Raw genomic sequence first — 13202 nt, forward strand, 5'->3', positions numbered from 1 at the left:
GTTCAAAAAGGGCTCACCAATTTCGTGCCTTAAGGTAACCCTCGTGCTATTGATAGAAGAAACCAGAGAAGTAGTGAATAGGTCTTTATTTCGATCTTTGCGCAGTCACAGTGGAGCGTGGGATTATCTGTTCAGACAAACAAAGGCTCTCAACATTCAAGATAATAGGGAATATAACGCTTATAAAAAATAAGGAAGTAAATGAATACTTGAACAATACTGTTTTGGCATAAGCTTGGTTGTTTGGGGTCAACTCTTAACCAACCAACCTGAGCTGTTACAAGACCATAACAGTAGAGAGGAGGAGAAATAAATATGAACTCAAGATGTCGATTTCAGATGATTGAGTCAAGCAAATCCCACAACAACAAAAAGCAACTTGATGCACAAATGCAATTGTAGGGAACACTGATGCAACAGCTTAAAATCAAGTGCTTGAATTCACACGCTATTTCAAATATTTCCCGTGATGCAGTTGCTGGCAGCATCCCAGAATTCAGCACTGACCCCGAAATTGAAAATACTTTCCTCACATGGTACAAGCGATACGAAGAATCATATAGAATAAAATAAGGCAAGTAAAATGATTCTTGGAAGTCTCGGTTGTTGATGGGTAATTTGGAAAATAGTGATTATGCACGCTGCGCTGACCGCATATTGTCGAAGTTGCCTCGAGAGATCAATTTGAAAGAGGCTGTAGTCCAGTCAGTAAGTCAGTCAGCGACAACCTAGAACGTCGTACGTATGTACATCAGTTCGAGTTGCCACACCACATTAGCACAGAGATGCAGTTGTCGATTCAAATCCCGTAGTGGTAGAGGTAGTAAGAGTATAAGCATTAATCGGAAACACGAGGGTTTGGAGATGTTATTTAAAGAGTATAATCCAGTGAAATAAATTTGGAAAGAGAAAAAAAAGAGACAAGGAGGAATCAAGAGATCAAAATTTGGGAGAACACAAAGAGTGGATGCACCTGCGCCATTGCAAACGACTTTGAGCCATGTCATTCAGGGTCTCTAACCATCGGTTGCTATCATCTCGCGGTCCCCAACCAGGTAGTCTACACCTACCAACATGACTCAGTCCACTTGTCAGTGACTTCATGGACTTGTGCCATGTTTTGGTCTGGCCGCCCCCTAGCTTTCTTCCAACCTACTCCTATACCACTGAACATCGCACGTCGAGGCAGTCGGTGGTTGGGCATACGTAACACGTGTCCCAGCCATCTCAACTGATGAAGTTTCGCTACGTCATCAATTGATTTGCCATCCTTACCTAGTACCCGTTTCCTAACAACTGCGTTACCCACTCGATTGTCCTAGGATATACGAGCAATATTTCGAAGACACCTATGACCAAATACTAGTGACCTACGAATATCTTCTACTCTTACCTGCCATGCTTCACTGCCATAAAGTAGGACGGGACGAACTACTGCGCAGTAAACCCGTCCTTTGGTTGATAGACGGATATCTCGCCTACGCCATAAATGACGCAATTTGGCAAAAGCCAGTGGAGCCTTCCGTATCCGTGCTGAGGTTTCGTCACATACCAGACCACAAGGGTTGGTGCGACTTCCAAGATGAGTGAAGCGGTCGACACGCTCAATTAGTTCACTTCCTATCATTAGTTTGGATGTCAATGTAACCCAATCATGAAGCAACATTTTACATTTCGAGGGTGAGAATCGCTTCTCGAACATGCTTGCATTGTTGTTTAGAGTGGTCAGAAGACTCTGCATTTCGTCATCGTCTTCACCGAAAAGAACTATGACATCAGCATATTCTAAATCAACAAGTGAATCTCACGGTAAAAATTCAACCCCTGGAAATTTAGACGAGGAAAGTGTCATCTCTGAAAGCACGTCACCGACAAAGTTCGACTGCCAGAGGTATTCAGTGAATCATCTTCATTGTTTAGTATTAGATACCAGTGTCCACATTTGGTGAAACGGGAAGCTGATAGTTATTGTACTCTACCAGATGCCGTCAACTAAGAGTATGAACTGTTCAAGTTACATTCACTAATAGATGACCAATTTAAATGCCTAACATTCATCAAAGCTCTCCAGTCACTACATGATACTGAGATTGGGACTGGACCTTTAACTCGACTTGATCACGATCCAGACGTCACACTCAGGAAATTGACATTTGAGTGTAAACGGCTACAAAGCATCAGACACGACAATGGGTTAAATTAGTGGGTGAAACTGAATCTAACCTTTAATAGTCTGAATGTTATTACTATGTTAAATCTCAAGAAGTCGAAAACACCAGAAACAATTTAAGACAAACTATCTACTTGTCTGTTAACCACTTGGTGAGTGTCTTTGTGTAGGATTCTTCCTCTTTAAGAAGCACAGATGTCAGATGTGCAAGAGGTGCGGACATAAACGAGATCACTGAATCGAACATACCATCTCAATAAGATACATAAACCTTCCTGACACAATAGTCAATTGAATCTAAATCAGTATCTCTTACAGAACAGAGTACGATATTCGTAAGTCTAATATAAAGCTTGAAATTGTACTTAGATGAGGTGAAATATAAGTGGGATTTTATTTTTATTCTTGGCATCATGCATTGGATATTGAAAGTGGCGCGCTTTCTAGGTTAACGTTCTCGTGGTGTTGGTGCGGTGCTCCATTGACCACATGTCTGTATGTTTATTCACTTATAGTCGTGCTAGTCCTCTATATATCGTTTTAAATTAGTGTTTCCGATTCAATTCGTACACATTTTAGAAATAGACTTCCATTTTGTTTGTCACCGATTATTTGGTTGTGCGTCAGCTACTGGGTTTAATCGATATGTGTTTGTGAGGAGTAAAATATAAGTCAGATGTTCAGAAGTACGTGTTATGCCGGATAGTTTTTTTCAGGGAGCAGCAGTACAAGTTCTGTGTAGTATGATGGGCGTACCAACCTTCATTATCAAATACTTAAGTTTTTTGGATACCAAACTGTTAACAGCTAATCTACCTGTGTTCTCAGGAAATTTTGATTCGTTAGGCTTGATTCGTTTTGTAGAGTTTGGATCAGAGTGAAATTTGACAACGATAATTTCATACTAGTCGTGACACATTTTTGTGCATGTAGGTCTCTGATCAAATCTGGCATTATATTCATTTCTGCTATTTTCTTTTTTAGGATTGAATACAGAATTCGTCTGGTTAGGCCTATTAAAGCTGATCGTCTGCTTAACTAATCAAGATAATACTAATCTGTCTTTTCCATACGATTCTTGGTAAGCTTTATGATATCAAGTTTTTTCCTTTTGTACTTTCACTAATAGTATATAAATTATTTGACGATCGAGTAGCCTTCATACTTATGTGCATATATATATATATATATATATATGTATATATATATATATATATATACTGGTTCGAAACTCGGATCATGTCACTGGCTTGTGAATGACACATTTGGTTAAAACGGTAGTTTTTATTTTATTTAAACGTAAACATAGGTACAAGAAGGCACCAAATAGATATGCGCCACACTAATCATCCGGTTTGTGTGAGGGATAAGATACTGTTCGGGTGCTCAAACCGAAGCACGTGGTTCTTTTATGGACCACACCCTGAGCCTTTGACTCACGAGGTAGTGGAGCAACGTCAGGAGATGCAGTCCTACGTTATCCAGTGACCAACGATTGATCCATACTCCACTTACTCCTTCAGGATCCTGGAGCCCATGCGCACCATTGTTTTGGAATCAGGGTTTTTCAATTCCCTTAGGTAGACTCCGTTTCCACCAACCCGGTTAAAGCGCCGTGCTTTCGCTTTTCCTCTCAATTTTATGAACAGCACCATTGAGAGAAGACATTGAGTAGGACTTCGTGGAAGTGGTTGTATGCACGTGACCATGTGAGAGCATTTCGAGAGGGAGAGTTGACTCTCCCCACTCTCGGCCATACCAGAGCTGTACACGAACACGTACTCAGCTATTGAGTTACATTAATTCTAGTTATTCAGTCATGTGGATGGAGCTTTATACGAATTGAAGAAAAATATTGTGAACTAAACATTTTGTTTATATTGTGTAGTCACTATATCTTAATTATCTGTTTTCACGTTTTACGTTACTACATTAATCCTTTCCACTCGTAACACGTCGCTGCATTTACTGCTTCTGTTGTCCTAATGTTATGCAAGTTGACTTTGTGGTAAACATCGCTCCGTAGTCCACGTTTAGATACAATGTCTTCTTGAATGCTCAGTATTTCTGGACTTAATCCGTCTTCCAAGTTGTGGTCGATTTGTTCCAGTCCTCCATTTATTATTATTATTATTGTTTAAACATATGCATTGGTACAAGACGCCAAATATATATGCGCCACACGAATCATTCGATTTGTATGGGGGCTGGAATACTGCCTGGGCACCCAAAAATGAAGCAGGATCCTCCCTCTAGACCATTTTATCTCGTTCATTCTACAGCAAAATAATTTATTTGTGTAAACCGCGTCTGTCATATGTACTATTCATAACTTAACAAGCTTCCCACAAGTTATGAATAAGGTCGGGTAATATTATTGAAATTATCTAATAAACTCTCAAACTATGTATCAGACAAATGCAGGGACCATTTACAAATTGTTTTCAAGTATTTTTTCGGTCAAAAACAATTGATTTTTCCAAAAAATCTGTATGCGTCATTAGTCAATCTCATAGTGAAATTGTCATGTTTTAGATTCACTTGTCTTTGAATTTTATTTATTTCAATAATTATTTTTAGCCTAACAGATAACCACCTTTATGGTACTTGGGTGGCACCGGGTTCCTATGGTTTTTGTTCGGACTTGAGATTCGGATTGTGCCTTTTGTCAGTGTATGTGAATAAGTAAATGGATTTCAATATTGCGGAACTGTGTAACGTTTTCAACGCTCAACAAGGTAAAGACAACAACTGTCAAAAGCATGTATTGAAGTTAATACAGTTCCTCAGTTCAGAAGATGGTTGGCCAATATGCACTTCTGTTTTGTTAAATTCTAATTCGACCCTCCCAAATGTAGATGCACTCCCGGGGGACCAAAAATCTGCCCTTTTTTTCCTATGTTGCAGAGCACTTGAGGAGAATTTAAAATCTGAGTAAGAAAAATGATTTTCTCATTGAGATTTTAGTTTACCCGTTCGACCAGATGAAGCACAGCAATTCGCTACGTTTGCCTGCCAGTGGTTGAGATATTTCATTAATCCTGTTGATGGGATCAGAAAACCTAAATATTTTGAAGCGAAAGCTGGTCAGTTAATTACATTGGCTATTATACGGTACTATCCAAATCATTGGTCTTCCCTTTTTGACGATCTTTTAGGAATTCTAGTTGAAGCAACAGGTTGGTCCTTTTGAATTTTCCAGATTTCTTGTTGATTGGTTATTATCTTTCCCTGTATATTTCTCGGACTAATATCTAGATTAGAGCAGTTATTTGCTGCACTACTTCAAGTGTAGGTACAGATGATTTTCATCATCAGATTAATTAGTTGTAATTAAATTAAAACATTCTGGTGAACGGTTGACTATTTACATAATATCTAATATGAGAGTCGGTTTAGAGCCATGATTGTATACTGATTAGCAAAAAATTTCTTCGCTCTGTTTAATGTTTACTAAATGCCTGTATGAGAATTTTACTTAACGAAATCTCAGTTTATTCAGTGCAAAATAGTAATTGTGCATACGTTCAACTTTTTAAATCATAACTATTGTAACTCCATACTACATGGATTTTCTACTCAAACTGCCATAGATGTAACGATTATTAAATCTGTAACTCATGTATAATCAAACTCGTAATCATTAACATATTTCATTTTCATGAAATATTTGTAATACCTGTTCCATATTAACTTGTGTTATTTAATTTTTTGAAGATGGACAACTCAGTGAGAGAAACAAGTCTGATGTAGTGGCTGTCGATCTGTTCCTTGATATTCTTATTGATTTAGACAGCTATATCATATCAAGAAATGTACAGTTAACCACCGAGGAACTCAGACGAAGTAATGAACTCAAAGATGCAATGCGTGAATCATGTATTGGCTCACTGATTCATACGTGTTATCAATTGATAGTGAGTTATAATCTACGTTTTGGTTTTTTAAGCTCACTTTCTACGGAATCTCAACCACATTATAATCAAATTACTACCAGGTACTCTTTTGTGGGGTTCTTGTTCAATGACTTGAATATTTCACAGCTTTTAACTCGGATTGATCATATTGATAAAACAGTTATAGGTTAACCTGCATAATAGAACAAAGTGACTATTGTCTTGTTATTGGGGTTCAGTATGACCTACGATGTTACGGATTCAGGACTGAAAACGACTGGGCTTCCCTAATACATCCGGTTCTCTTCGGAAATGACAACAGTTAATTGTACTCAACACATCAAACCCGATGACTAAGACCGGAGGAAGACGAAACTTCAGGTAACTTCATATTTATGGTAAGACATTCAACTCAAACGGAATTAGTACAAAAAAGGTCGCTACTAGATTAGCAAAATATGACCAAGCATGTAGCAATTTACCGAACTAAGAAAACGTGACAGCCAATCAAAGGGCAAAGATCATGCGGAAAATCGAATTGGTAGAAAGCGTGCGAACGGTTATCGTTTCTGAATAGATTTTAGCCTTTCTATTAAAATTTGACTATTCTTGCGACCGCCTTAACATTATCAAGAAATTTCTCAAATTTATTCACTTCAGTTAGAAAATTTGTTACGTCTTCTAAACTAGTTCTTGCTAAATTGTTAGCACATTACTTGAAGCGATAGCGTGCATCATCTTCAGTACCGTACAATTAACCAATACCGGTAAAATATATATTCATCTGAATAATGTGTAATCTATCTCTGTATAGTTTTTCTTAGAAGTTATACGAAACTGAAGATGTGTAATAATAACTAAACCTGCGTATGGACAAATTATGCGTGTATTTGGACTTGTAAATGTTAGTAAGCACCATAGCAAAAACTTGCGTGTGGAATTCCCCCGAAACTATGTAAGTAAACTAGAATAAACCGGGTTTAACTACAGTTATTTCTGAAGTAATCATGGCAGTTCGTATTATAACACATTTTGTTGTTAAGATCACTGATATTGATGTTATCAACCACTCATTTCTATGTAATTGGTTATCATAATGACACTCGAATTGTGGATTCACTGTATAGAAAAGTTGGTACTTGTACGGTATGGTTGTATATTATGGTATACTTTTGGGGTATTTGTTTGGCCACCTATGGACCTTGAAATATGAGGATTTTGGGAAAGTTTACTTCACTTCTTTACGGATTGAATGTGCCAAATTACAACTACACTATAATATTTACTGCTTGATTAATTTTTTCACATTCACATACTGGTCGATATCCCTAACAGTTAATATGAGAAAAGCTAAACAATATCCGTTCACCTGTGATAATAACTCTAAATACATTTCAAAAAGTATGTCAACGATATCTTGTAGTTTATCTAGATTTCCCATTTTTGGCGTTGAGCAGTATTGTTATCGTATTATATTAAACATACTTTTCTTAGTAAAATAATTTGCTTCAGCATAAAATAACCATAATTTAACATACTCCAATATGATTTTTTTTTCCAGTATCGATTTCTTAATTCATGTCAATCGAATGCATGTCTGATTCGCAAAATTCTTCATACCATTGGTTTATATGCATCATGGGTTGATTTAACACTTGTGGCCAATACAGAATGGATTACATTATTAAGCCGATTATTACAATTATCAATTGATAATAATTCAGCAAATGCAATCATTCGTTGCGGGATTTATTTATATTTAATAGGTTTTGTAAATAAAGGTATGCAAGTAATTGACAAATTAAGGTTGTTAACTGGTATTTGGGAACAGTTAGGATCTATGTTAATTAATGATCCAAATATATCGAATTTCATGATGAATTCAGCTAACGACACTTGTGACAACTTAAATGAAGATCAATTAGAATCCTTATCTACATTTGCTACTTTGATCGATGCAATGGGAAATCAATTATTGTCTGTGTACAGGTATTTTGATATTTGTTTTATTTTGATTAATCTTTGTCTTATTATCATAATCATGATATGCTGAGTCGTTTACAGGTTGTCCACGCATGTAGGGCGTGTTAATTTGGTAATCTATGCAACTGATTGTTCATGTTTTATGTTCTGATCTAAATAATAGACTAAATGTATTGATGGACACTTCAGTTGACGTTTGATGATTCTCTGTTTATCAAACAACCATAAGTGGAGTATATGTGTACGTATCTTTAGAAGCCATGAAAAATTGCTTAACAGATTGGAATACTGTAATTAAACTGCGGTTTGGATGATAATCAGATAATCTCTACTTTATACAACTGGCAATTAAATCGGTTTAAACCTCTACTAAAACTCGGAACTCGAATACGGTTGTATCACGTTAGTAATTCTTATTGATAACCAGTTAGAACCTAGCACTCGTTTGATACATTCTTCGGCACTTTCTGTAATTACCTAGTTTTTGCATTGGTCGCTTAATGAATACAATTAAAATTATTGAGAGATTACAAATAATTAATCTCATGAGTGAGAATAAAATTTATTTTTTGGTTGTTTTCAATCCGATTTCCTCACAATCTTATGTGAAATGATTCAAGATAGATTAGAAAAACTTAGGTGCCTTTGGTATTTATCTTACTATATTATCATATTTGGCTTCCTACTCCATTTGTTATCTTTCTTCGTAGTTCAAACACCCAGCTATCCACTAATAGGTGTAAGTTTCTAACCCTACCATATCTACTTTGACTAGGCAGTTGAACAATATCATTAACCCTTACATCTCTTTAAAAGCTTTCAATCACAAATACGATTTATTTTATTTTATTTAAACACATAAATATTGGTACAAGAGAGCACCAGTATATACGCGCCACACAAAACAATGAGAATTCGAAGAGAAAAAAAAGGTAAGGAGCGTAAAAAAAGAGAACAATAACGAAGAGATTGGTGTAAGGTAGTGTAGTAATAATGAGGGAACGGAAAAGTACAATCAGAAGAAATCTTTCAGTCAAGGGAGACACAACCACTTTTATGACGAAAGTAAAAGGTTACAGCAGGTTCGCCACTGGCTTCTATTCTGAGACATATCTGATAACGTCTCTAGCCACTGTGTAGCACCATCTCTTGGACCCCAACCAGGGAGTCGTGAAGGACCAACAGAAGCCAGTCCTTTGCAGCTTTCATGCCGCGACACCATGTCATACACTGACCACCTCTCCGCTTCTTCCAACCAGTCCCAGAGTCGGCAAATAATGCACGATGTGGAATTCTCTGGGACGACATTCGGAGAACATGTCCAAGCCACCGAAGTCGGTGTTTCAAGATGGTGACACCAATTGGATTATCATCTCTGTGCCCGAACACACGATGCCGAACCTCTGCATTACTGACATGGTGTTGCCACTGGATGTCAGCAATCCTTCGGAGACAACGATGATCGAACACAGAGAGTCGTCTAACATTCTCAACTCGGAGGGGCCAAGTTTCACAAGCATAGAGCAAAACTGCTCTCACCTACGCGTTGTAGATCCGACCTTTTACAGCCAGACTAACATCACGAAGGCACCAAAGGTGGCCCAGATTGGCATAAGCCGCTCTGGCTTTCATTGTACATGCATTGATCTCATCACTCACACCCCCACCAACACTTATGCAGCTACCCAGATACACGAACTTCTCGACTACTTCTATCTGCTCACCATCCAGGGTGAGTACAGGATTGGAATCCTGCCAGTCTTGTAGAAGTACTATGCACTTCGAAGGTGCAAAGCACATATCATGCCTACAGACACTGATTGTCAACTGATTAAGTGCGGATTGCATGTCTTGGGCATTATCGCACAGTAAGACAATATCGCCAGCATACTCAAGGTCGAGAAGTCTTTCTCCAGGCGACAGATCCACACCGCCGTTACTTACATTCATCAGAGCTGTTCCCAGAATATCATCGATGGCAAAGTTGAAGAGGAATGTTGAGATTGGGCAACCCTGTCTAACCCCACTGCTTGAATGGAACAATGGAGAGAGGTGGTTGTATGCCCTCACTCTGCCTGAGGTGTTTGTATATAAGGCTTTTAGGATGTTAATGAACTTCTCAGGCACACCCTTCTTCAATAGACAATCCCAGAGAACAGTCCTGTCCAACGAATCGAAGGCAGCCCTGATGTCAAGAAACACTATGATTGTTGGCCTTTAATAAGTATGGCTGTGTTCTAACATTTGGCGGAGGGTGAAGATATGGTCAATACATCCTCGACCAGAACGAAACCCAGCCTGCTCCTCGCGAGTCAATCTTTCTCGGGTTTTGAACAACCTACGAAGTATGACGGAAGTCAGTAGCTTGGACGCAATCGGAAGTGGACTTATCTCCCGATAGTTTTTACAGGAACGACGTGAACCCTTTTTAAAGATAGGGACAACTATCGACTCATTCCATGACGTTGGTACACTCTCTAGTTCCCAAACCTTTGTAAACAACGTCGTCAATTCCTTAGTCAGAAAGTCACCACCATCTTTAAAAAGAGCCGGAGGTAAGTCATCTGGGCCAGGTGATTTGTAACGCTTCAAGAGTTGGAGTTCCTTGCGGACTTCCTCCTCGTTTGGTGGATCAGTCGTCACCGGCCATGGAGGGCAGGACAGTCTGACCGATGTTGCCGGAGCAGCAGGCCAGTTGAACTGCCCTTCGAAAAATTCTGCCCATCGTCCAAGACGTCGATGGATGTTAGTGATTGGCATCCCATCATCCTCGCAGATTGTTTCACTCACACCAGACTTCTTGCTGCCAGTGGATCGGATGAGTTGGAAGAGCTTCCGTTAATTACCAGATGCAGCTGCTGCTTCCAGCTCATTAACACGCTTCGACCACCAGGCTTCTCGGTCCTTACGCAAGCTTTGCTCAATTTCATTGCGTAACAGTCGTCGTTTGCGGTGAAACTCATGGTCACCCGGAGTAGACCGACGGGGTTTAATGAGTTGTAGAGAGCCTGAAGAAACCCAGTACTTATAAGCGGGACGTTTCGCGAAGCCGCAAGCAGCTTTACTCGCCATTTTCATGGCATCATGCAGTTGCAACTAATGCTCATCTATACTTTTCAATGGAATGGCAGCTAACCTAGAAGCTAGCTCGGTTCGATACTTACTAGCAACAGAAGCTGCAACCAGCTTGCTAACATCAATCCTTTTGTGGCGGTCACTTCGTTGTCCACTGAAAAGTAAGGTAAGACTGGCTCAGTCCAAGGCATGGTCAGAGTCCAGATAGGTACTCCGAAAGAAGCGGCAGTCTTGTACACAATCACGCCAGCGGTAGCTGATCACGATGTGATCAGTCTGAGTCCAGGCTTGGGATGCAGAGGGAGGACACCAGGTAGCACATCGGCGATGACTGTGTCGAAAGTTAGTGCTAGCTAGGAACATGTTGTGGTATGTGCACAGTTGCAGTAGACGGTCCCCGTTACCTGACCTGCGACCAACGAGTCCCCATCGGCCACCTTAACGACTCTTCTGTGCCTAGACGCCCGACCTGAGCATTCTCCGGCTAGTACTACCATATCTGTCGGACGCACTTTCTGGAGAAGAACAGATGACTGGTGGTAAAACTCATTCTTGATTGCATCTGGGCTGCAATCTGTCGGGGCATAGGCGGAGATGACGAAAAGACATCGTTTCTCACGCCGATTTCTCACTTTGATGGAACTTTCTAATCTAACAGCACATAACCGACTGTTAATAGAGATCCAATCGATTAGTGCTGCCTCAGCTCTAGCGCTTAGTGCGATACCAACGCCAGCAAGACCAGACGAAGATGCCACAGGGTCCCCGGATAAGCGCACGTAAAACAAGCTTTTCGAAGCAACAGATGGAGAGCGAATTTGTAGTACTTCACCAGAGTCTTGAATACGGGTCTCGGATAGACAGCAGACATCGATATTAAGACTTTCTAAAGACATAGCCAGCCCTATCTGTTGTCCAACCTGCATAAGTGTGCGAACGTTGAAGGCAGCCAGTTTGAATGGTGCACGTGGTTTCAGAAAAACTGCTTCAGTATTCGTATTTGCTAGTAGAATTCAATTTTCGACCGGACAGTGACTCGAGAATGTTTAGATACAGTCGAATTTCCACCAAAGACGAGCCGCTGTATAAGTACAAAAGAGGGTGAATAATGTGGTAAATAATAATAATAATAATAATAATAATAATAATAATAATAATAATAATAATAATAATAATAATAATAATAATTTGAACCATTACTTTTTAAACTTTGTTTTATTAGGAACTTGTATGAAGCAACTTGGATAAATAACAGTTCAAATCAAGCTAATAATCAGTTTCGATCCGAATCAGATGATAATTCATTCTTACCCATTGCATTAGAAGCCCTGGAAGACCGATTAAATATTGCTGTACGTTTATTTGAACATAAAGAGCAACAAATCAGCCAAGTGGTTACACCATTTCTTCGTTCTTATCTGGGTCTATTGAAAAGCGTTGTAAATCATCCGTCGGAAAATCTTTTATCACCAGGAGGTGGACGTCGTTCACGTAATCGTAATAGTTCAACTTCATTGGATTCTACAAATCCTTTATTGTTGAACAGTACTACATCACCTGGTCATCTGGAAATAAATGAAATCAGATCGTTTTTTGTTAAACGTCTTCTATTTGCATGTATAGATAAGATGAAGTGTCTTCCGATTCGTGATAATCAAGGAGATGATGATGAGGTAAGAATCTTTTGTGTAAAAACGAGTTTTGGAGCAATACTGCAGGCTGTGTATTGAAACAGTCATTTTTTCAGTCCGTCTATTATTTGTCAGCCTCAAATATCTAAAATTGCAATCATGGATGGTTTGTAATAAGTATGAGCTACGTTAATATTCTAGAGGCTATTTAATTCATATATATATATATATATATATATATATATATATATATATATATATAGTATCATAGGCCTTTATATAGTCAGTATAACTCAGCCGAGTACATAACTCATTATTAATAACTTACCAATCTGGTACAGATTCGTGTGGTTAACTTCCAGACATACCAAATATGAGGGCTAGTGATATTATTGTGTTGCTCAAATCGAAGTAGATGAACTAAGGTTCAAACATGGGATTTAGCTA

General features: G+C 38.8%; 1 protein-coding gene across 1 annotated transcript in view; it reads left to right on the forward strand.

Moving 5' to 3' along the window:
* Positions 1-2597: 2597 nt before the first annotated feature.
* The window catches only part of MS3_00006928 (uncharacterized protein), a 30053-nt gene continuing 19448 nt past the window's right edge, over positions 2598-13202 (forward strand). Inside the window, exons 1-7 of the mRNA XM_051215166.1 lie at positions 2598-2665; positions 3155-3251; positions 4751-5104; positions 5138-5349; positions 5888-6087; positions 7628-8055; positions 12347-12797. Of these exons, the coding sequence (XP_051068356.1) occupies positions 4860-5104; positions 5138-5349; positions 5888-6087; positions 7628-8055; positions 12347-12797 (1536 nt within the window). The 5' untranslated portion in view covers positions 2598-2665; positions 3155-3251; positions 4751-4859. The remainder of the gene's footprint in view (positions 2666-3154; positions 3252-4750; positions 5105-5137; positions 5350-5887; positions 6088-7627; positions 8056-12346; positions 12798-13202) is intronic.

Source organism: Schistosoma haematobium, chromosome 2, assembly GCF_000699445.3.
Source record: "Schistosoma haematobium chromosome 2, whole genome shotgun sequence".
In the NCBI taxonomy this organism is placed as follows: domain Eukaryota; kingdom Metazoa; phylum Platyhelminthes; class Trematoda; order Strigeidida; family Schistosomatidae; genus Schistosoma; species Schistosoma haematobium.